Genomic DNA, 26,231 nt, shown 5'->3' on the forward strand with positions numbered 1-26,231 from the left:
CATTTCATGATAAAGTACATATAAATGCTTAAAACAAGTCAAAATCCTGGAATTCCCTCCCTAATGTCATTGCGAGAGTAGCTATATCACATGGCATGCAGCGGGTTAAGAAAGCAACTCACCACCACTTTCTCAAGGGCAACTCAAGACAGGCAGTGATGTCCATATCGCAAAAGTGAATAAAAATTGTATATTGAAATAAAGATACACAATAGTAAGTCTCACCTCAGGTGAGGAAACTACTGGAAGCAATTCTGTGGGACAGAATCAATCCACACTTGGAAAGGCAGGGCAGTCACGGTTTTATTGAGGGGAGGCCATGTCTGAATAACTTGATTGCATTTTTTGAAGAAGTAACCAGGTGTGTACAAGAGGGGATTACATTTGACATAATCTACTTGGACTTCAGCAAGGCTTTTGTCAATGTCCCACATGGGAGACTAATAGTGAATAGCCCAAGGGATCTGACGAAATTTGGCTACTCGGATCCAGAATTGGTCGAATGTCAAAGCACAGAGGTTCATGATTGCTTGGTGTTTTGGTGATTGGAATTCTGTGTTCAGCGCAGGGATCAATGTTGGACTTATTGCTGTTTGTGTTATTTATAAACGATTTAGATATCTACATAGCAAGGCGGATCAGTTAGTTTGCAGATGGTGCAAAAATTGGTGGAGTAGTCATTCATGAGGAGGTTAGCTTTAGATTACAGGAGAATATAGATAGGCTAATCAGCAGCAAATGGAATTCAATCTGGATACACGTGAGAGAATGCACTTCAGCAGGACAAATAAGGAATAGGAATATATGATGAAAGGTGGAAGCACTGAGGATCCCAGGGATTTTGATATACATGTACACCAGTCCCTTAAGGTATCAGGTCGGGTAGATAAAGTAATGAAGAAGGCATAAGGGACACTTACCTTTACTAACTAAGGCATTGAGTTTAAGAGTAGGGTGGTTATGCTGGAACTATGCAAAACATTGTTTAGGACACAGCTAGCGTAATGGGCACAGGTCTGGAATCCACGGTGAAGGGTTGGTGGGGATGTCACTGCACTGGAGAAGGTGCAGGGGAGATTTATCAGGATGCTGTCCAAGGTGAAGAGTTTTTGAAATGAAGGAAGAATGAACAGTCTAAAGTTGTTTTCCATACAACAGAACAGATGAAGGGAGAATATGATTGAAATGTATAAAATTATGAGAGGCATAAACAGAAAGAAACTTTTCGCTTTGGTGCAGGGATCAATGACTGGTCACGTAGATTTAAGGTAAGGGGCAAGAGATTCAGAAGGGATGAGAGGAAAAATGTTTTTACCAAGAGGGTGTAGGAATCTGGAACTCACTGCCAGTAAGGGTGGCTGAAGCAGAAACCCTCGTAAGATTTACGAAATAAAAGGGGATACTTGCTATGCCAAGGCATACAAGGCAAATGGTACAAATGCCGTAAAATGGAATTAGAATAGTTAGGTGGCTGTTTTTCACAGGCACAGTGCCAAAGGTTCCTTTCCTGAGCTAGAGGCCTCTATGAGACAATAACCAATTCATAAGCATAATAGGTAGTTCATAATATCAATAACTTTGGTTAAAGAATTTGGCTGAGAAATTCAAATTCGATTGCCTAACATGACCTGGGAACATTTCTGGGAAATAGCTCAGAATGACTCCCAAAGTGAGCAGTGAATAAAGAAAAGGATTTAATCTAAATACCATTAGATACTGTTTCAACAAATCTCCTGTGCTGTGTTAAAAACCTGCCTGCCCTGCCCAAAATCCAGAAGCCTGCCTGCCTGGGTCGACCCATTGTCTCAGCCTGTTCCTGCCCCACCGAACTCATCTACACCTATCTGGACTCCATTTTCTCCCCCTTGGTCCAGGAACTCCCCACCTACGTCCGTGACACCACCCACGCCCTCCACCTCCTCCAGAACTTCCAATCCCCTGGCCCCCAACACCTCATTTTCACCATGGACGTCCAGTCCCTACACACCTGTATTCCGCATGCAGATGGCCTCAAAACCCTCCACTTCTTCCTGTCCCGCAGGCCTGACCAGTCCCCCTCCACCGACAGCCTCATCCACCTAGCCAAACTCGTCCCCACCCTCAACAACTTCTCTTTCGATTCCTCCGACTTCGTACAGACAAAGGAGGTGGCCATGGGTACCCGCATGGGCTCAAGCTATGCCTGCCTCTTTGTAGGTGACATGGAACAGTCCCTCGTCCGCACCTACACAGGCCCCAAACCCCACCTCTTCCTCTGTTACATTGATGATTGTATCGGCGCCGCCACTTGCTCCCCAGAGCAGCTCGAACAGTTCATCCACTTCACCAACACCTTCCACCCCAACCTCAAGTTCACCTGGGCCATCTCCAACACATCCCTCACCTTGCTGGACCTCTCAGTCTCCATCTCAGGTAACCAGCTAGAAACTGATGTCCATTTCAAGCCCACCAACTCCCACAGCTCCCTAGAATACACCTCCTCCCACCCACCCTCCTGCAAAAATTCTATCCCCTATTCCCAATTCCTCCACCTCTGCCGCATCTGCTCCCAGGATGAGGCATTCCACTCCCGCACACCCCAGATGTGCACGTTCTTCAAGGACCGCAACGTTCCCCCCGCAGTTGTCGAGAACGCCCTTGACCACGTCGCCTGCATTTCCTGCAACACGTCCCTCACACCCCGCCCCCGCCACAAGAGGATCCCCCTCGTTCTCACACACCACCCCACCAACCTCCGGATACAACGCATCATCCTCCGACACTTCCGCCATCTACAATCCGACCCCAGCACCCAAGCCATTTTTCCATCCCCACCCTTGTCTGCCTTCTGGAGAGACCACTCTCTCCGTGACTCCCTTGTCCGCTCCACAGTCCCTCCAACCCCACCACACCCGGCACCTTCCCCTGCAACCGCACGAAGTGCTACACTTGCCCCCATACCTCCTCCCTCACCCCCATCCCAGGCCCCAAGATGACCTTCCATATTTAGCAGATGTTCACCTGCACATCTGCCGATGTGGTATACTGTATCCATTGTACCCGGTGTGGCTTCCTCTACATTGGGGAACCAAGCGGAGGCTTGGGGACCGCTTTGCAGAACACCTCCGCTCGGTTCGCAATAAACAACTGCACCTCCCATTCGCAAACCATTTACACTCCCCCTCCCATTCTTTAGATGACATGTCCATCATGGGCCTCCTGCAGTGCCACAATGATGCCACCTGAAGGTTGCAGGAACAGCAACTCATATTCCGCTTGGGAACCCTGCTGCCCAATGGTATCAATGTGGACTTCGCAAGCTTCAAAATCTCCCCTTCTCCCAATGCATCCCAAAACCAGCCCAGTTCTTCCCCTCTCCACAGTGCATCCCAAAACCAGCCCAACATGTCTCCGCTTCCCTAACCCGTTCTTCCTCTCACCCATCCCTTCCTCCCACGTCAAGCAGCACCTCCATTTCCGACCTACTCCCTCATCCCGCCTTCTCGACCTCTCCGTCTTCTCTGAACTGACCTACCCCCTCCCTACCTCCCCACCTATACTCTCCTCTCCACCTATCATCTTTTCTCTCCATCTTCAGTCCGCCTCCCCCTCTCTCCCTATTTATTTCAGAACCCTCACCCCATCCCCCTCTCTGATGAAGGGTCTGGGCCCGAAACGTCAGCTTTTGTGCTCCTGAGATGCTGCTTGGCCTGCTCTGCTCATCCAGCTTCACACTTTGTTATCTTGAATTATCCATGTAATGGATTATAAAGTAATTTGAATGAAAGATAGAGCATAACCCAGGAATATGGGTATAAATTACATAGTTGAGATTATGTTACGAATACTGAGATTTATAAAGCTTTCCCTGGACAAAGAATTCACTGAGCATGTTGGTCACAAATCTGTAAATATTTTTAAGCCACTCAACTCAGAATCACACTGTGTGCTGAACTAAATCTTTTCACATTTTTGACACACGCAATGCAATTCATCAAAAGATATTGCTTTCAGCAGAAACACACATGGCTGTAAAAATTGCACAGCTCTTCATAAAAGTCAGTCAACTCACTATATCTCCTTGAACATAATGAAAACTTGACTGAAATCATCTGTATTACACAAGAGCTAATTAGAAGCCGAACTCTGGCAGCTCCTGTTCATATGACAGCACCACACAATTAATAAAACAGCTCCACAAAGTGTTCACTGTCAAAAGACCGAGATTAGTACTGAATGGCCCGGGTAACTGGAGGTCGAGTCCAGAATTTTAACTCATTGTACGAGTCAAGGTTGCGCTTGGTTATATAAATTAATGTTATGATTGGAACAGCGTAGTTTCTCTAACTGTGTGTGACTGAAATTAATCAGAGCTAACATTTCAGGTCCAGTGACTGTTCCTCAGAACTGGGCCCGAAACTGGGCAATAACCGGCTCATTGTTGCTCATTTTGGGATCCATCAGGGCCAACGTAGCTTCTAACTTTCATACAATTTTGGTCCAAACACAGACAAAAGAATGGTTTTCCAAGGCTGACAGAAAAGTAACTCACCTTGACATCAAGAAGCCTTCCGAAAACTGAAGTCCATGGGAATCAGGTGGGAAATGGTCTTGAAGATATAGACAGCAAAAGGCAGGATGGTTGTGGTTGCTGGAGATCAATCAGCTCAGTACCAGGTCATCGCTGCAAAGTTCCTCAGTCTGACCAGCTTCAGCTGCTTTATCAATGAACGTAACTCCTTCACAAAGTCAGAAGTGGGTATAGGCACTGATTACTGCAGACCATGTCCATATGCAGCAAGGCCTGGGCAAAGTTCAGGCTAGGGCTGACAAGTGGTAAGAATTATGCATTACAAAAAAATGTCAGGCAATGACAATCTCCAGTAAGGGAGAATCTAAATCTCTTGACTTGACAAAAACTTGACAAAGTTGCTAGAAAAGATCAACAGGCCTGACAGCATCTGTGAAGAGAAATTGGAATTAACATCTCAGGTCCGGTGACCCTTCCTGAGATATATATTCGAAAGTGCTGAATTTAGAGGCCAACAGAGACAAAGCAAGGTAGCTCTTTCAGGAGCCAGTACAGACAGGCTGGGACAAATGGCCACCTTCTATACTGTCAAATTCTATGATTCCTCAGTTCAGAAATATTAGAATTTGATTGTGATGCAGGATAATGGAGGCGAAGTTGATCACCAAAAAAAAATTGCTGGTGGCAATTTCATTTGCAGTTCTGAAAGATAAATACTTGCAATTCCAAGAAATAAATCACAGAAGACACGGACTTACCTACTACAATGGAATATGTCAACGTGACAACTGATAAATGTAACAGCTCTTCTCCCTCCCAGCAATTTACACCTTTTTGATGATTTCTGTAATAATCAGCAGTTTCTACATAACTTGCTCAAAGACTCCAAAATAATACTTGCTTTAATCTAAATTCTACAAGCTAGTATTTGGAGCAAAAAAATACAAATATTTATAAACAATACTGTCACGTGCTGTCGGTAGCTGCGCACTGTTAAAGGTCAGGCCATTAGGTAATTTCGTTACCATATAAACTCGCTCCTGATTTTATAGATAACACAATCTCTTCAAGGCAAGCCTGACCAAATATTATGAAATGGTCCTGCTAATATTGCAGCTTCATGATTGTTTATTTTGAAGATTACTGAACTGATACAATGGGTCAGAATAAATTTCTACTCAGGCAATTGTAAAAATTCACTTTTTCACAGGAACTGAGAATATCTTGGCAATAGGGAGAATAACATGTTCATTCTAATTTTCTCTTTCTCAGGCTCCTGGGCCTGTTTCTTTCTATTTCAGGCAATATGCAATTGGAGGGAATTCATTAAGGGATTGGTTCACGATCTCAACACCAAATGGCATCAAAGGGTGGCATTTAGAACAAGAATACAGGTAGTGTTTTGTGTTTTGCAATGATGTTGCCAATAGGATTTTAACAGAAGAGCATGCTTGGATGCCATCACAAAATATACATACATAGTTCTTACTTTAAGCAAACAATTTATACCTGAAGCTGTTTCCAAAGTTCTCACCTTCTGCTTCATATTATCGAGTTGGCAGGAATCCTAGAACTATTGAGGCACTTCAACCTGGGGACAGCTATATTGTCAATTGACACCAGAGTCATAGAATCATACAGCAACGGAGTAGAACTGTACCTGCATCTACCAATTCCTCTGGCAGTTCATTCCACAAGCGAACTACCCTCTGTGTAAAAAAGTTGCCCTTCAGGTCACGTTTAAATCTTTCTCCATTTATTTTAAAAATGTGTGCTCTAGTTTTGAACTCCCCTACCCTAGAGAAAAGACCTTTGCTATTCATCTTATCGGTACCCCTCATGATTTTATAAACCTGTATAATGTCACCCATCAACCTCCTAAAGCTCTAGTGACAAAGGTCACAGCCTATCCAGCGTATCATTACAGCTCAAATTCTCCAGTCCCAACAACATCCTGCTATGTTTCCCGAACCCTCTCCAATTTAATCACATCCTTCCTATAGCAAGGCAATCGGAACAATACTCAAAAAGTGACCACCTACCAACTCCGAGAACTCAATGGTCTGATCAATGAAGGCAAGCGTGTTAAATGCCTTCTTAACCACCTCGTCCAACTTGCAAAGGATTATGTAACATCAATCCTTTGGTCTCTCAGTTTTACAACTCCATCCACAGTTCTATTAACTGCAAAAGTCCTGCCCTTATTTGGTTTACCAAAATGCAATACCTCGCATTTATCCAAATTAAACTCCAGCTGTCACCCCTCAGCCCAATGGCCAATTGTTCAAGATCCCACTATAATTTTAGACACCTCCTAAATGCTCATCCAAACTGATCATTTAATTTCAGCAACATTCAAAAAATTATGAAAGAATATTGTCATCTATCAAGTTGCCTTTTTAACAAAGTTGTGAAGTGAGGGCCTTGAGAGTAGTTGGAGGTTTGGAAGGTGCCAAGGATTTTTGGTGAATTTCTGCTGTGCATCTTTTAGACAATGCATGCTGCTGCTACTGAGCATCAATGGTTGGAGAAAGTGGGTGTTTGTGGATGTGATGCCAATCAAATGGACTTTTTTGTCCTGGATGGCATCAAGCTTCTTGAGTGTTGTTTGAGCTGCATCCATCCAGACAAGTGGGAAGCATCCCATCACACTCCTGACTTGTGCCGTGTACAAGGTGGACAGGCTTTCATAAGTTAGGTGGCGAGTTACTTGCCGCAGTATTCCTAGCCTCTGACCTGCTCTTGTAGCCACTATGTTTACGTGGCGAGTTCAGCTGCATTTCCAGTCAATGGTAACCCTAAGGATGGTGAGACAGGGGGATTCCATGACACCACTGAATGTCATGGGCTGGAGATTCGGTTGTCTCTTATTGGAGATGGTCACGGCCTGGGGTTTGTGTGGTATGAATGTTACTTGTAGCTTCTCCGGCCAAGCCATTTGTACATTTGGGATGTTAGATTCTTAGCTCGGGAGAACGGTTGTTTAATGTTTGAAATGTATACTCAGCAGTAGACGAATCTGTAGCTACCTTTGCTTCCTTGATAAATTGTTGTTTTCCAATTTGCTTTTTCCACTAGGCACTGTCTTCCAACATGATGAGAGACAACGGGAGAGAAAGCGTTCCAGCTCTTGTCGTGAATGAATCTTTTTTCTCTTTTTCTGCTCTCTTCTCAATAACAGCTGTTGAAATATAGTTTTGTGGGAATTTCAGAGTTTAGCTGCACTATCTTTCCAAGCTGGCTGACTGGCAGTTGAGCTCTCCATTCAGAATGTGTAAAAGTACCATATATGTGTGAACTACAACAGGAAACGTGAGTTTCTTGATGCTGATTCAGTTGCCTGTTTCAATGACTACAGATGAAATCATGATTTAAATGCAGATTAATTTATTCATTCATTCCACATAGGTTGCCCGAAGCTTGCTGCAGTCCATAGTCAGAAGACAACAGCCATCATTTTAGGTCCATGCTTTTGTCGTTTTGAAAGAAACTTCAGTCCATGCAAGTTTCCGCTATAACAATCAGATAATGGAAATTGAAACAAAATAGTCCATACTTAGACCTATCTGACAGGTTTCCAACTCTAGATCCACACAGCTCCACGGGTCGGGAATTCCACAGGATATCAACTCACAATTTTAGTCATACATGTGGTTTCTGACAATCTGGAGACTGCAAGTTTCTTTGCATTAATTCAGCTCACAGGGCTCATTAGTTCCTCCTCAACCATTTCCCTCAAAGTCACAATGCACACTTGAAACACTTTAAAAGAGGCAGCAATAAATGTTATTTTTTTCTACATCTTTTTGCACTGTCATTCACACTTTCAGTACTGCAGCACTTCTTCCATTTGACAGTTTGTCATTACAAAGTTACTAAGGCTCTCACCCTGACTTTCAACTGACTAAAAGTTAAGACGCCTGAGAAAAGTAATACAGTGAAGTGCTTATTGCAATTATGCTAATGCAGCTCATTAAAATTATTTCTTCCAAATATGATCTGCAACAAATTGTAAGGATGAGACTCGAGGCTGGGTGTAGATGAATGCTTTTGATAGACTGCTTCAATCTTGTCACTATTATAACTCAATCTCACTATTATAACCAGAGATAATGGGAACTGCAGATGCTGGAGAATCCAAGGTAACAAAGTGTGAGGCTGGATGAACACAGCAGGCCCAGCAGCGTCTCAGGAGCACAAAAGCTGACGTTTCAGGCCGAGACCCTTCATCAGAGAGAGGGACAGGGAGAGGGTTCTGAAATGAATAGGGACAGAGGCGGAGGCGGAGGCGGACCGAAGATGGATAGAGGAGAAGATAGGTGGAGAGGAGAGTAGAGGTGGGGCAGGTAGAGAGGGCATAGGTCAGTCCGGGGAGGACGGACAGATCATGGAGACGGGATGAGGTCGGTAGGTGGGAAATGGAGGAGTGGCTTGAGGTGGGAGGAGGGGATAGATGGGAGGAAGAACAGGTTAGGGAGGCGGGGACGAGCTAGGCTGGTTTTGAGATGCAGTGGGGGGAGGGGACGAACTGGGCTGGTTTTGGGATGCAGTGGGAGGACGGGAGATTAGAAGCTTGTGAAATCCACATTGATACCATTGGGCTGCAGGGTTCCCAAGCGGAATATGAGTTGCTGTTCCTGCAACCTTCGGGTGGCATCATTGTGGCACTGCAGGAGGCCCACGAGGGACATGTCATCTCAAGAATGGGAGGGGGAGTTAAAATGGTTCGCGACTGGGAGGTGCAGTTGTTTACTGAAAACCGAGCAGAGGTGTTCTGCAAAGCGGTCCCCAAGCCTCCGCTTGGTTTCCCCAATTTAGAGGAAGCCACACCGTGTACAGTGGATACAGTGTACAAATTGGCAGATGTGCAGGTGAATATCTGCTTAATATGGAAAGTCATCTTGGGGCCTGGGACAGGGGTGAGGGAGGAGGTGTGGGGGCAAGTGTACCATTTCCAGCGGTTGCAGGGTAAGTTGCCGGGTGTGGTGGGGTTGAAGGGGAGAGTGTGGAGTGGACAAGGGAGTCTCGGAGAGAATGGTCTCTCCGGAAAGCAGACAGGGGTGGGGATGGAAAAATGTCTTGGGTGGTGGGGTTGGTTTGTAGATGGCGGAAGTGTCGGAGGATGATGCGTTGTATCCGAGGCTGGTGGGGTGGTATGTGAAGACGAGGGGGATTCTTTTAGGGCGGTGGTTGCAGGGGCGGGGTGTGAGGGATGTATTGTGGGAAATGCGGGAGACACGGTCAAGGGCGTTCTGGACCACTGCGGGAGGGAAGTTGCAGTCCTCGAAGAATGCGGACATCTTGGATGTGCGGGAGTGGAATGCCTTATCCTGGGAACGATGTGGCGGAGGCGGAGGAATTGGGAATAGGGGATGGAATTTTTGCAGGAGGGTGGGTCTGAGGAGGTGTGTTCTCGGTAGCTGTGGGGGTCGGTGGGCTTGAAATGGACATCAGTTTCTAGCTGGTTGCCTGAGATGGAGACTGAGAGGTCCAGGAAGGAGAGGGATGTGTTGGAGATGGCCCAGGTGAACTTGAGGTTGGGGCGGAAGGTGTTGGTGAAGTGGATGAACTGTTCGAGCTCCTCTGGGGAGCAAGAGGCGGCGCCGATACAGTCATCCATGTAACAGAGGGCCTGTGCAGGTGCGCAAGAGGGATGTTCCATGTCACCTACAAAGAGGCAGGCATAGCTTCGGCCCATGCAGGTACCCATGGCCACCCCCTTTGTCTGTACGAAGTGGGAGGAATCGAAGGAGAAGTTGTTGAGGGTGAGGACGAGTTTAGCTAGGCGGAAGAGGGTGTCAGTGGAGGGGGACTGGTCGGGCCTGTGGGACAGGAACAAGCGGAGGGCCTTGAGGCCATCTGCATGAGGAATGCAGGTGTATAAGGACTGGACGTCCATGGCGACATCCACTATTATAACATTGTTATAAACAACATGGATACAAAGTTCCAAAGCTCTTGTCTTGACTAAATCAAGCTTTGTACAGCTTCATTTACTGTTCAGGTTTCATACACAATTCCTCTAAATCCTTTCACCATCTATATATCGTAATATATATCGTGGCAAATAATTAGTCGCGTGTTATGAAAGTAAAGAGTCAAAATTCATAGTCTCCATGTGCAAGACTCCACAACACAAATAACCCACAATTCTACAATCTGTGAAATATCAGTTGGAATGCAAGCTGATTAAAAAAGCTCAAAGGCAACAGAAATGAGAATTAATGCTATTGGTGAAACTCCAAAGGTTAACATATCACACTGCATGCATCTTTGTATACATGGGAAGGTAATAAATGAGATTTGATTTGACATATAACTGTCACATGTAGACAGACACAGTGAAAAGTATTGTTTTACATGCTAACCAAACTGGGCTGATACGGCATCAGGAAAGCCAGTGCCAGACATGAGACTGCTGAGTGAGAGGCTTTATTTCAGGGGATAACGTTTGGTGTAGGAACCAGAGGAATGGACCTGCACGAGTAACGGACATGGTCAATGTGAGGTCAGGTCGAATGACATATAACGATCAAGTAGATGCAACAGCCCTGAACGAGAATGTCACCAAGACCATACGAATGCTGCAAACTCGCAAACAGTGCAGGGGCACAATGTGCCCAGCTCCTCGACAGCCTTTCCAATAGTTCGAGAACATGTGTGTTCGACTTCTCCGTCAAGCATCGAAGATACCTCGGAATCGGAGATGGTCACTGCCTCGACGCCTTTTCCACTTGCAGAATAAAACTGATTTCTCGCGAGATACTCTCGGCGCAAGAGGCAGGCTACTGCACATTACACTCTGCCCGTATCCGAGGCAGGATTAGAGGAACCTGACCCGATGCTAGAACATCCAGAAACCACAAAAGAAAAAGAACCAGCCTGTGTCCTTGAACTCAGAAGGGGAGGAATATATTGAATGTAACGAGGTCAGCCAGATGGACAGCACAGAGTGAGTTTCCTGAATGGGGCTTAATCTAGTCCAGTCAGGAAGCCCTGGCTGATTGATAAGAACTGGAGTGTCAGGGCTCTCCATTTGTAAATAAAAGGTGACTTGGTGACAGGATACCAGCTCTGTGGAGTTATTTCAGGTCCCTCTTAAAAACAAAATTTTTGATCCCTTCCACTGAGACAAATTAAAAATTCTGAGTGAAAACCAAGAGGACTGCGGATGCTGTAAATCAGAAACAAAAGCAGAAGTTGCTGGAAAAGCTCAGCAGGCCTGGCAGCATATGTGAAGGAAAATCAGAGTTACCATTTCAGTGACCTTTCCTTAGTTCTGAACAAGTACATTTGTCAAATGAATGCTGCAAACTCGCAAACAGTGAGGAAGCATGACATGCCCAGCTCCTCGACAGCCTTTCTGATAATTTTGAGCATCTTGCTAAATCTCCTCTACACTCTCTCTAAAGCTTCCACATTTCTCCTATAATGAGGCGACAAAAGCTGAACATAAAAATACAAGTGTGGAGTAACCAGAGTTTCAGAGAGCTGCAGCATAACCTAATGGCTCTTAAAATCAATTCTCCTGTCAATGAAAGCCAACACACCATATGTCTTCTTAAAAACCCTCTCACCTTGGGTAGCAACTTGGTGGGAGCTTTGGATATGGACCCCAAGATCCCTCTGTTCCTCCATACTTCCATTAACCCTGTAATCTACATTCAATTTGAACTTACAAAATAAATCACTTCACACTTTTCTGGTTTGAATTCCATCTGCCAGTTCTTTGCCCAGCTCTGCATCCTGTTGCAACCTACAACAGCCCTCCACACTATCCACAACTCCAACAACCCTTGTGTCATTGGCAAACTTACTGACCCACCCTCCCACTTCCTCTTCCAAATCGTTTATAAAGATTACAATCGGCAGGCGTCCCAGAACAGATTCGTGCAGAACACCACGAGTCACCGAGCTCCAAGCTGAATACTTTCCATCTACTACCAACCTGTCTTCTATCGGGCAGCCAGCTATGTATCCAGACAGGCAAATTTCCCTGAATCTCATGCCTCCTTACTTTCTGAATGAGCCTACCATGTTGAAGCTTATCAAATGTCTTGCTAAACTCCATAGACATCACATCCATGGTCTACCTTCATCGATGTATTTTGTCACATCCTCAAAGAATTCGCTTCTGAGGCCTGACCTACCCCTCTGAAAGCCATGCTATTTCTAATCAAACTGTGCTTTTCCAAATAATCATAAATACAATACTATTCATATTAGGATGTACCCACGTCACATGGACTGCAGTGACTTACTCTCACCTTCTCAAAGGCAATTAGAAATGGACAATGGGCACACTCCATGAATGATTTAAAGGAAAAAAAAACTCCAACATGTCTGTCATTTTTGTTCCACTGACACAGTCATCCTCTTCTTTCCACCCTCTACCCAGTTAGAAATTTTAGGTTGAAGCTCCAAACCAGGACTTGAGCACAAAATGATGGCAATGTTGAGGGAATGCTGCAATGCTGATGTACCTACTCTTGGCATTCTTTCTGAAGCCTGAATTCAATGCAAGTCTGCAATAAAAAAGTTAGCCAGAACGTGTCCATTAAACCATTCTCAATTGCCATTTGGTTCACTAATGCCCGATACAGAAGGAAACCTGGCATAGGATACATGTGATTCCAGTCTTCGCATTCATAAAATCACAGAATCATATGGTACAGAACAAACCCTTCAGTCTAGGCCAGGCATCATAGTTTACGCTTAACTGCCTTCTAAGCAATTTGGCATGAGCAATAAACAGTCACCTAGCCAGCAACACAAGGCCCATTTAGAAAAAGTACTGATAATATTGGCTTCCAAGAGTTACTGACATCCACACCATCAAGAAGCTGAAATAACATAAATAGTGATGCAAAAATTGACTCAGCGGCACCTAACTAAGCTCCCTGACAATGAGCAGAGACTCAGAATCTCCAAGCTGGTAACCTCAATGTCATTACTGATCAAAGCAAAGGATGCAGAGGTACATGCTGTTAATCTTAGTTGTGTGTCACTGGTCAAGTTCAAAAAGGGGGCCACAATGATGATTAAGAGCGTCTAAGTTGGCGGTTGGTTGGCTGACTGTCATAAGCCAAGCTCATTATGTGCTGAAGATACAGAATGACTTGATTTAAAATAAATTAATTTTTAAAAATTGTTTTTCCTCATTATAAGTATAGAATAGTTTTAATAGCCCTGAAGGGAACATTATAAAGATTGACTTTAGGCTTTATGTTTGTTTTGCTCCTGTCCTACAGGGGTTATGCGTGTAATTTTCATCAAAAACTGCTGCTCTAGGCCGGCCCAGATTGAAATTCTAGCAGGTTGATAGTGGCTTGACCACTCGACCATAAATATAGCATAAAGACCCATTCATTCCTTGGCAGTTTTATTAACTGCAATACTGTTTGTTATTAGAAAGGCTGTCAAAACTCATCCGAAAGAATCATTCAAAGGAAACAGCTGAGAATACAATACTGCAAAGATAATTTTCTCTTCAAGTTGTCAAATCATTTTATTTTTAAGGGTAACTGGTGGACAACTATCGTGGACGAAGAAGAGACACAAAATGCGACAGGTGGGGGTGGAGTAGTGATATCATCAGACTATTAATCCAGACCCACAAGCTAATGTCATTTGGACTTGGCTTCAAATCTCACTATGACAGATGATACAGCATATTTTCTCTCTCCTACTGTCCCCTTAACTCCTCAATACCTTGTACCTAAACATTTGAAATTAATTCCCTTTATACAATTACAGGAATAAAAATAATTTACATTATAGATATTCAAATATCAAACTTCTAGTTAGATATATGTCACAACCAACTCATACCTGACCTGACCAGAATTACAAAACTTTCAATCAATGTTTAAAACAAAACCAGTACGATGACAATAGATCAGAGCTTCAAAATACAAACAGGCCTCTTTTCACTTCTCATTTCAAAATTACTTTATTTTGAAAGAAAAATAGGACTGCTACAGAAAGTATAAACTGCAAATCTCACTGAAAAAATTCTACAAGAAGCCAATGTAATGCTGTACCTGTAAAGAATCAGGGAAATTTCAAAAAGGGACAGACCTCCTAAAAAGACAGACCGAGCGGCTGACTGCATCTCTCTCAGCAGACAGCCACCTTTTTCAGGCATATCTATGTTACCCTCCAGAAATGTATGAAAGAGAGCTTAAAAATTGAATGCAACAATAAGCCTGTCACTGTCAGCAGAAAATGTCCTCGTGTCTGGCCCAGAGTGCTGAGGGGCACAGCTTTGATAATAGCGATTTTTAACAGCCCTATCCTACCAGAAAAAAACATAGAATCACCCCTTCTTCCTCCACATGCTGTCAGAGAGTTCAAAAGTAGTCACCACAAAGGAATTTTGATCACAAAATCAATATCGAAACTGTCAGCTCAACTATCAAGGTCAACGCGACTGGCCACATCCAATCACAGCTGCTACATCTTTGTACTTGCTCTTCACAAATAATTCAGAGGCTCATCTGCATTTTGCTTTTACTTTTATCAGTTGCACTCATCGCTTACTTTTGTACCTGTGTGTTGTGTTACTACTTCTTCTTGTATCTGGAGTCATACAGTTGCACGGCACTGAAACACACTTTGGTCCAACTTGGGTCATGCCTCCGGATATCCAAAATTAATCCAGTCCCACTTGCCAGCACTTGGTCCATATCCCTCTAAACCCTTCCCGTTCATGCACCCATCCAGATGCCTTTTAAATGCAATTGTACAAGCCAAGACCACTTCGTCTGGAAGTTCATTCCACACACACACCATCCTCTGATTGGAAAGGTTGCCCCCCTTAGGTCCCTTTTAAATCTTTCCCTTCTCACCCTAAACCTGTACCCTCAAGTTTTGGACTCCCTACCCAGGGAATAAAGACCTTGGCTATTCACTCTATCCTTACCCTTCACGATTTTATAAATCTCGATAAAATCATGCCTCAACCTCCGACACTGCAAGGAAATTAGTCCCGCCTATTCAGTTGTTCTGTATTGCTCAAACCCTGCAACCCTGGTAACATCTTGGTAAAGCATTTCTGTACCCTTGTAAGTTCAACAACATCCTTCCTATAGCAGGGAGATCAGAATTGCACACTGTATTCCAAAAGTGGCCGAACCAATGTTCTGTACAGCCACAACGTGACATCCCAATTCCTATACTCAATACACTGACCGATAAAGGCAGGTGCACAAAACACCTTCTTCACTACCCTGTCTACCTGTGACTCCAACTTCTAGGAACTATGAACCTGCACGCCAAGGTCTCTTTGTTCAGTAATACTCCCCAGTAATTTGATAAACTGCTCTTTATGTTAGTTCAAGAAAGCCTGATTAAATTACCTCCACTTAAAACTTATATTCATTTGGCAAAAACCAAAGAGCTGCAGATGCTGAAAATCAGAAACAAAACCAGGAATTGCTGGCAAAACTCAGCAGGTCTGGCAGCATCTGTGGAGGGAAAGCAGAGTTAACACTCTGAACAAGGGTCACCAACCTGAAACATTAAGCCTGTTAGCGATCCACAGATGCTGCTAGACCTGCTGAGTTTTCCCAGCAATTTCTGATTCACGTTCATTTGGATCTGGGAGAAAGGTTTCCAAGGAAGAGATTCTTTCTGAATTAACCTTGGTGCAACCAACGGAGAGAACAGCTGAATAAACAAGGGGAATTGGTTTATCGTTCCTGACTTGGGAAATTAATGATTTGGCGAATCCCTGTCTGCAGCTGCAACAAATTAGGGAATGTCATTCAGAGGCTGTTGTAAAACTTATCACTTCTAAAGAGACGCATCATGCAATCGTCATGAACATTCTATTCAGGCAAAGTGCTTTTAAATTTATTTATAACATCATTTAGATCCCAGCTCCTGGGAAAATATATCCAACACCCAGAAATCCTCTGAACACTGAAGGACGAATTAGGAAACAACTCTTTTCTCTGCCATGTAACCAAACAACAAATTTCATCATGAAAATCTTCCGCACTGCACTGATTTGCAACAAAAATGTATATTCTTCATGCACTATTTTTACTTCCACAAGACCATAAGACATCGGAGTGAAAGTGAGGCCATTGGGCCCACCGAGTCCACTCTGCCATTTAAGTCATGGCTGATGGGCATTTCAACTTCACTTCCCTGCACTCTCCCCGTAGCCCTTGATTCCTTCTGAGATCAAGAATTTATCCATCTCTGGCTTGAAGGCATCTAATATCCCGGCCTCCACTGCACTCCGTGGCAATGCATTCCACAAGCCCACCACTCTCTGGCTGAAGAAATGTCATCTCATTTCCGTTTTAATTTTACCCCCTCTAATTTTAAGGCTGTGCCCACGGGTCCTACTCTCCCCTAACGGAAACAACTTCCCAGCGTCCACTCTTTCTAAGCCATACATTACCTTGTAAGTTTCTATTGGATCTCCCCTCAACCTTCTAAACTCTAATGAATACAATCCCAGGATCCTCAGCCATTAAACCTACCATTCCAGGGATCATCCGTGTGAATCTCCACTGGACACGCTCCAGGGTCAGTATGTCCTTCCTGAGGTGTGGGGCCCAAAATTGGACACAATATTCTAAGTGGGGCCTAACTGGAGCTTTATAAATTCTCAGAAGCACATCACTGCTTTTATATTCCAACCCTCTTGAGATGAACGACAACATCTTTCTTAATCACAGATTCTACCTGCAAGTTAACTTTTAGAGAATCCTGGACCAACACTCCCAGATCCCTTTGTACTTCGGCTTTATGAATTTTCTCACCGTTTAGAAAATAGTCCTATGCCTGTATTCTTTTTTCCAAAGTGCAAGACCTCGCATTTGCTCACGTTGAATTTCATCAGCCATTTCCTGGATCACTCTCCTAAACTGTCGAAATCTTTCTGCAGCCTCCCTGCCTGTCCACCTATCTTCGTATCATCGGCAAACTTCGCCAGAATGCCCCCAGCCCCTTCATCCAGATCATTAATACATAAGGTGAACAGATGTGGCCCCAACACTGTACCCTGCGGGACACCACTTGTCACCAGTTGCCATTCCGAAAAACAGCCTTTTATCCCAACTCTCTGCCTTCTGTCAGACAGCCAATCCCCAATCCAAGCCAGTAGCTCACCTCGAACACCATGGGCCCTCACCTCGCTCAGCGGCCTCCCGTGAAACACCTGATCAAAGGCCTTTTGGAAGTCTAGATAGATAACATCCACTGGGATTCCCTGGTCTAACATACTTGTTACCTCTTCAAAGAATTCTCACAGTTTGTCAGGCATGGCCCCCACTTCCTAAATCCATGCTGACTTGTTCTAATCTGACCCTGCACTTCCAGGAATTTAGAAATCTCGTCCTTAACAATGAATTCCATAATTTTACCAACTACTGAGGTTAGGCTAATTGGCCTGTAATTTTCCATCTTTTGCCTTGATCCTTTCTTAAACAAGGGGGTTACAACAGCAATTTTCCAATCATCTGGGACTTTCCCTGACTCCAGTGACTTTTGAAAGATCACATCCAAAGCCTCTGCTGTTTCCTCAGCCACGTCCCTCAGAACTCTAGGATGTAGCCCATCGGGGCCAGGAGATTTAGCAATTTTTAGACCCTTTAGGTTTTCTAGCACTTTCTCTTTTGAAATGCCTACCATACTCAACTTTGCCCCCTGACTCTCCCTAATTGTTGGCATACTACTCATGTCTTCCACTGTGAAGACTGACGCAAAGTACTTATTGAGTTCTTCAGCTATTCCCTTACCTCCCATTACTAGCCTTCCAGCATCAATTTGGAGCGGCCCACTGTCTACTTTTGCCTCTCGGTTGTTTCTGATGTCTTGAAAGAAACCTTTACTATCATTTCTAATATTACTAGCTAGTCGACCTTCATATTTGATCCTCTCCTTCCTTGTTGCTCTCTTTGTTATCCTCTGTTTGTTTTTGTAGCCTTCCCAATCTTCTGATTTCCCAGTGCTCTTGGCCACTTTATAGGCTGTCTCTTTTTCTTTGATACATTTCCTGGCTTCCTCTGTCAACCATGGCTGTCTAATCCCACCCCGGATAATCTTTCTTTTCTTTCTTTTCTTTGGGATGAACCTCTGTACTATGTCCTCAATTACACCCAGAAACTCCTGCCATTGTTGGTCTACTGTCTTCCCCGCTAGGCTCTCCTTCCAGTCGATTTTTGTCAATTCCTCTCTCGTGCCCCTGTAATTACCTTTATTTAACTGTAACACCATTACATCTGATTTTGCCTTCTCTCTTTCAAACTGCAGATTAAACTCTACCATATTATGATCGCTGCCTCCTAAGTGTTCCCTTACTTTCAGATCTTTTATAAAGTCTGGCTCATTACATAACACTAAGTCCAGAATAGCCTGTTCCCTTGTGGGCTCCATCACAAGTTGTTCCAAAAAATCATTCTGCAATCATTCCATGAATTCCCTTTCTTTGGATCTATCGGCAACATTATTCGTCCAGTGCACCTGCATGTTGACGTCCCCCATGATCACTGTGACCTTGCCTTTCTGACATGCCCTATCTATTTCCAGGTGCATCTTGTGCCCCTGGTCCTGATCACTGTTGGGAGGTCTGTACATAACTCCCATTATACTTTTTTTTAGCCATTGTGGTACCTCAACTCCACCCACATAGACTCCACACCTTCTGACGCTATGCCATTCAGTGCCGTAGATTTAATTTCATTCTTGACTAACAAGGTAACCCCTTCCCCTCTGCCCACCTCCCTGTCTTTTCGATAAGTTGTGAATCCTTGGATGTTGAACTGCCAGTCCTGAACTCCCTGCAACCATGTCTCTAAGATGCCTACCACATCAGAATCATTCAAGAGGATTTGTGCTGTTAATTCATCTACTTTGTTGTGAATACCAACAGCATTTAGATAAAGTGCCTTCATGCTAACTTTCTTATCATTATTAGAGATATTGGAAATCCTAAGATGTCTTAAGCTATCTTTTCTTCTTGCTTTTGCAGAATTCAATAGGTTCCGCTCTGTACTGGGAAAAGAGTTAGTGAAGTGGGAACACATTAAATTATTGAAAAATTCAGCAAGTCTGGCAGCATCTGTGGAGTGAAAGCAAAGTTAACATTTTGGGTCCAGTGACCATTCTTCAGAATTTAGGAACACATGAAACTAACAAAGTGGATATGACCTTTTATTGCATTATTTCTTTGATTCAATTCTATTTACCTGGGTTTGCTAACTCTTCTACTCTTTCCTTATGCTGCAGCTCAGGTAACCTGTGTTACTCTATTGTGGCATTTACCGTGCTGCTAGACATTAATTTATAGGTATCTGCTAGAGAAGAAAGCTGTTTCCTTGTTGATATCAAGATCAACATCAAAACACCAAAAACACAAAACTCAAGAATGGGAAAGTTTTGACAAAATGACTGTCACTAGAAGAAATGTGACCTCACCAATGCGAAGCACAGCATAGCTCAACTGGAATGCAGAGGTCAATGCAAGTTACTGTCAACACTCTGCAAAATGACACCTTATTTCTAAATCTATTTTTCTGTTCAGGTTTCTTGAGTTCTTCAGAAGCTTTCCCCACTTCAAATGAACTAAATCTTGTAGAATTATGCTCCATAACTGCTCGTTAAAGACCATCACCATCAGAAACATGTCTTTGCCTCTTCCAGGGATGCCTAACCTGAAGAAGTTACCCCCCTCCCTCCAGACCAACCTCAGGGAATCTCTCTCCCACTGCAACTCTCTTGTCCCACCTATACTCTCCTCTCCACCTATCTTCTCCTCTATTTATCTTCGGTCTGCCTCCCCATCTCTCCCTATTTATTTCAGAACCCCCTCCCCATCCCCCTCTCTGATGAAGGGTCGAGGTCTGAAACGTCAGCTTTTGTGCTCCTGAGATGCTGCTTGGCCTGCTGTGTTCATCCAGCTCCACACTTTGTTACAGTGACAAAGCATTTAGTTTTAAGGAATATTGCATGTGAGCTGCAAGGCTGTTTAGTTATCATTAAAGCTGTGAGTGGACAGAACAAACTCAACTCAGGTTTTATGAAAAGACAATATGATATCAACTCCAGAATATTCAACTTAGTGATCAACTAAGCTTTTATCACTTCTGTCAGCATCAATCTACATTCAAACGCATTTGCTAACACTAAGTTCAACCTCATATTTACTACTGGCCTTCAGACACGACAAAACACACAGCAATACTTTATACTTTTGCTATCCAATAACTACGTTCAAAGTATTTCTCCTAACGGTTTTCAATGTCACTTTGAAAATAGACTAAAATTTTTAAACGCGGCACAATGATAATTTACCATGTCACAAAATATAAATACGCTTCCAATGCTTTTAAACTGGATTCAAACCACACACATAAATGGCTTTAAATTACATTTTGCTGCCAAGGTGAATTAATTTTCTCTGAAAAGAAACAATGACATTTTAAAACCTATACTAACATAATCTACTCATTAATTTGAATATTTAATCATTGCTTGATATGATACAGAACCAGTCAGTATTCTCCTGTATTCTACGACACACACCTCTCCCAAAATATGCACAGACTTATTATCAAACTGCAGCCAGTCAGTTTGTTGCCTTGCGCTTAAGGGCAATATTGCAAAAGAGGGAGTCCTTTTAGATCGAATCTTAACATATATAATGGAAGTTACATTTTCAGTTTGGATTTGGCTTCAGAAAAAGGCAAAACTGTAGTCTACAGACAGCCAATAGCTTTCATTGAAAACTAAACAAAAGTGAACGCTTCACTAAAATTAAATGACTACTTACTTGGTTAGAATATCAATCTACTTTAAAAACAACACTAAATTTAATAGTTGAAATTAATCTAGTTATAACGCTCAATTCATGAAACCAGAATCTAATTCACGCCGTGTGGTGGTGCTCCTGAGATGCTGCTTGGCCTGCTGTGTTCATCCAGCTCCACACTTTGTTATCCTGTAATTCACGCCAGCCTGGAGAATCGCTTTACACATTTTAAACTTTAAAACATGGCAAAACTATCAGGAAATGACCATCCTGCCTGTATTAGTCAGCATCGACCCATTACCAGTTTAACTGTCAGCAAGTCCAGACATCACCAGCTGAAAAGCCGCATACCAAATAAACTAAGCATCTATCATCTATAGTGATAATGGGAACTGCAGATGCTGGGGAATCCAAGATAATAAAATGTGGCAAAAGCTCTCTGATGAAGGGTCTAGGCCTGAAACATCAGCTTTTGTGCTCCTGAGATGCTGCTGGGCCTGCTGTGTTCATCCAGCCTCACATTTTATTATCTATAATCTACATATCTCTGGGTACAGCAGAATAGAGAAAATGTGTACTTAATTCAGTATTGCAAGATTGGGTACAAAGAGATCTCCACAACAGACCACACATAATTTTATCCATTGTTATATCTAGTCATTCGAAATAGCAGTGGCTGACAAGAACTCCAAATAGCTCTTTCAGCACCAGCTTTGAACAAATTATATAAAGATGCGACAGCCTCTGATAGGCTCACCTTACGCAGTTTCTGATAAGGTGGAGAGGAAATTGCTATCATTTTCAAACGCTGCAAAAACATTCCAACTTTCTGCAGAGATGTTCTCACTACAGCCATCATTGTGAGTTTGCCTGTCATATAAAAGCATCTTAAAATTTGCATTATAACTAAAGAGCAAAAATCATTTCCTTGTCGTCAATGGACTTGATTTGTTACATTTGAGCATGCTCACTCTGCATCTTCCACAGAAGCCTGAAGAAGCTGGAAGCTTAATGTGCTCAGGGTGAGGTGAAAGGTTGCCACAGAATGGAATTAGCCAGTCACATCCAGTGCATCTGCCAAACGCCACCAAAAAATAAAGACTTACTTACTGCAGCAGCACAACCTTGTGAAACAGATTGTGTGTGTGTGAGAGAGAGAGAGAGAGAGAGGCAGGAGAAAGACATGGGGGAAAAATACAGACAGATATACACACACAAGACACAAAAACTTCATGCTTTGGGACCCAACTCAAGCTCTAAAAATAATCCAGTGTCAATTATTATTTCCTGGGTAGAAAAGGGCAGCAAATAGAAAGAGACAGAAAAGAACTATCCCCGATCAGGGATAGCATGGGGAACTTGTGCGTGGAGTCTGAGCGGATAGGGGAAGCCCTAAATGAGTTTTTTGCTTTGGTTTTCACAAAGGAAAGGGACCTTGTTGTGAATGAGAACTTTGAGGAGCAGGAAAACAGGCTTGAACAGATCAAGATTGAGGAAGTTGATGTGCTGGAAATTTTGGCAAACATTAAGATTGCTAAGTCCCCAGGGGCAGACCAGATGTATCCGAGGTTGCTCCGGCAAGTGAGAAAGGAGGTTGCTAAGCCGCTGACGAAGATCTTTGCTTCCTCATTCTCCACGGGAGACATACTGCAAGATTAGAGGGAGGCAAATGTTGTTCCTCTTTTCAAGAAAGGGAATAGGGAAATCCCTGGCAACTACAGACCAATCAGTCTGAAGTCTGTGGTCAGCAAGGTTTTGGAAAGAATTCTGAGGGATAGGATTGCTGACTATTTGGAAAAGCATAGCGTGATTAAAGGGAGTCAGCATGGCTTTGTGAGGGGCAGATCATGCCTTACAAATCTTATGGAGTTCTTTGAGGAAGTCACGAGGCAGGTTGACGAGGGTCGAGCAGTGGATGTGGTGTACATGGACTTCAGCAAGTCATTTGATAAGGTTCCCCACGGCAGGCTCATTCATAAAGTCAGGAGGTATGGGATACAGGGTGATTTGGCTGTCTGGATTCAGAATTGGTTGGCTGACAGGAGGCAGAATGGTTGTAGATGGTAAATATTCTGCCTGGAGGTCAGTGCTGAGTGGCATCCCACAGCGCTCTGTTCTTGGGCCTCTGCTCTTTGTAGTTTTTATAAATGACTTGGACGAGGAGGTTGAGGCATGGGTTAGTATGTTTGCTGATGACACAAAGGTTGGAGGTGTCGTTGATAGTATCGAGGGCTATTGCAGGCTTCAGCGAGACATTGACAGAATGCAGAGCTGGGCTGAGAAATGGCAGATGGAGTTCAACCCGGATAAATGCGAATTGATGCATTTTGGAAGGTTGAACTTAAATGCTGAATATAGGATTAAAGGCAGGATTCTCGGCAGTGTGGAAGAACAGCAGATCTTGGTGTTCAAGTGCGTAGCTCCTCTTAAAGTTGCCACCCAGGTGGATAAGGTTGTTAAGAAAGCATATGGTGTTTTGGCTTTCATTAACAGGGAGATCGAGTTTAAGAGCCGCGGGGTTATGCTGCAGCTCTACAAAACCCTGGTGAGACCACACTTGGAACATTGTGTCCAGTTCTGGTTGCCCGATTATAGGAAAGATGTGGAGGCTTTGGAGAGGGTGCAAAGGAGTTTTACCAGTATGCTGCCTGTACTGGAGGGCTTGTCTTAAGAGGAGAGGTTGACTGAGCTCGGACTTTTCTCTCTGGAGAGAAGGAGGAAGAGAGGTGACCTGATCGAGGTGTACAAGGTAATGAGAGGCATGGATAGAGTCGATAGCCAGAGACCTTTCCCCAGGGCAGGATTGACTGCCATGAGGGGTCATAGTTTTAAGGTGTTAGAAGGAAGGTATAGAGGAGACGTCAGAGGGAGGTTCTTCACCCAGAGAGTTGTGAGTGCATGGAATATTAATCTACAGTTCTGGATTACTAGTCCAGTGACACCAGCCTCTCCATCCACTCACTGTATGTAAAGACTACCACCGTGACTGTGCAATGTGTGTTCTGTGCACGGTGAAGAATTCAGGTAAACTTTTCTGACATCAATATTCTGGTAATGTCATGTTAAAAAGCTGGAGGGAATGAAATACACAAATTCGAACTTCATTACACATAGCACTTGATCAAATCCCGGGTTAAATTAAAATGGAAAACAAAGGGTCAGAGCTAGACAACGGTGAATTTTATTTTTAATCACCAATGTCCAAGAACTAAGTGATTTCTCATTTGGCCAAAACACAGAATCTCTGCAGTGTGGAAGCAGGCCCACTCAGTCCACATGGACGCTCCCAAGAGCATCCCACCCAGAACTTTCCCTACCCTATCCCTGTAACCCTGCATTTCCCACGGCTAACCCACCTAACCTGCAAATCCTTGGACTATGGGAGGAAACTGCAGCACCTGGAGGAAACCCATACAGACATGAGGAGAATGTGAAAACTCCACACAAACAATTGCTAAAGGGTGGAAGTGAACCCAAGTCCCTGGCACTATCAGGCAACAGTGCTAACCACTGAGCCATCCCGGCATGAACCAGTTTAATCAGTTGGCACTGTATCGAAACAAATTAGAATTTCAATGAGGCAAAGCATTTTTTAACCTGTTGGCATAACGTTGTATTCTTGAATGCGTGTCATCCTGAGTCAGTTGTGGAGAATGTGTAGAGCTGCAAATAAAATAATATTTGATTGATCTTTGCATATCTTTAACCAAAATATTGGCAATGATACTTTATTATTTTCCTGGGTTTAACAAATATAATTAATAAACTAGCGAAGTGGCATCAGTAAAATCCACTACAAAAGTTCAAGTTCAGGAGGAACTTTGCTGGAACTAACTCGCCATCTCATTGTCATCGCAAACCACCATTATTGAAGTGTTGAGGCATTTTCTTTTTATCTAGTGGGGTATATGGAAAAAATTTGCAGCATGTTCGGTGGGTACGACACTTCGTCACGTCAGCTGTAACACTGCTCCTCAGGAAGAAATGCTGGGATTTTTCTTGTGGTCATCAGATGGAATTTGGATAAACAAAAATTTATTAGACAGTGGCTCAGTGGTTAGCACTGCGGCCTCACGGCACCAGGGACCCAGGTTTGATTCCAGCCTCGGGCGACTGTCTGTGTGGAGTTTGCACGTTCTCCCCGTGTCTGCGTGGGTTTCCTCCGGGTGCTCCGGTTTCCTCCCACAGTCCAAAGATGTGCAGGTTAAGTGGATTGGCCATGCTGAATTGCCCGTAGTGTTCAGGGATGTGTGGGTTATTGGGGGATGGGTCTGGATGGGATGCTTCAAGAGGCAGTGCGGATTTGTTGGGCTGAAGGGCCAGTTTCCACACTGTATGTAATCTAATCTAGTAACCTCTGGAGCAGATTCAATTTGATCCTGGACATTCTGGTCCTGAATCAGCAGCATGACGAGTGTGCCACAAGATCTTCAAATACTGCATGCTGTTAGTACAGCAAATATTGAAGCAGTTGATTTGGATCAATTGATTAATGAATTGACTGGGCAGACAGAAAGGGGAGGAACAGGTGGGACTCATGCACAGAAGGGTAAGATGGGCCCTCTTATGGCAGAGCGGTAGTGTCCCTGTCCCTGGTCCAAAAGGCCCAGGTTCAAGTCCCACCTGCACCAGAGGTATGCAATAACATGTCTGGACAGGTTGATTAGGGAAAAATGGTTAAATTTTTTAAAAATAAACATAGAACATAGAACATAGAACAGTACAGCACAGAACAGGCCCTTCAACCCACAATGTTGTGCTGACCATTGATCCTCATGTATGCACCCTCAAATTTCTGTGACCATATACATGTCCAGCAGTCTCTTAAATGACCCCAATGACCTTGCTTCCACAACTGCTGCCGGCAACGCATTCCATGCTCTCACAACTCTCTGCGTAAAGAACCTGCCTCTGACATCCCCTCTGTACTTTCCACCAACCAGCTTAAAACTA

At 43.7% G+C, this 26,231-nt stretch overlaps 1 protein-coding gene across 2 annotated transcripts in view; it reads right to left on the reverse strand.

Annotated features, from left to right (window-relative positions):
- The window catches only part of LOC132207820 (utrophin-like), a 78,223-nt gene that overhangs the window by 50,826 nt on the left and 1,166 nt on the right, over positions 1 to 26,231 (reverse strand). The window contains exon 2 of one of the 2 annotated variants that reach the window (XM_059643675.1): positions 24,876 to 24,941. In XM_059643675.1, coding sequence (XP_059499658.1) covers positions 24,876 to 24,912 — 37 coding nt within the window. In that variant the 5' untranslated portion in view covers positions 24,913 to 24,941. Of the gene's footprint in view, positions 1 to 4,051; positions 4,118 to 24,875; positions 24,942 to 26,231 lie in introns of those variants that run through there. The other variant, XM_059643674.1, reaches the window with a different exon arrangement.

This window comes from Stegostoma tigrinum, unplaced genomic scaffold (genome assembly GCF_030684315.1).
Source record: "Stegostoma tigrinum isolate sSteTig4 unplaced genomic scaffold, sSteTig4.hap1 scaffold_167, whole genome shotgun sequence".
NCBI lineage: Eukaryota > Metazoa > Chordata > Chondrichthyes > Orectolobiformes > Stegostomatidae > Stegostoma > Stegostoma tigrinum.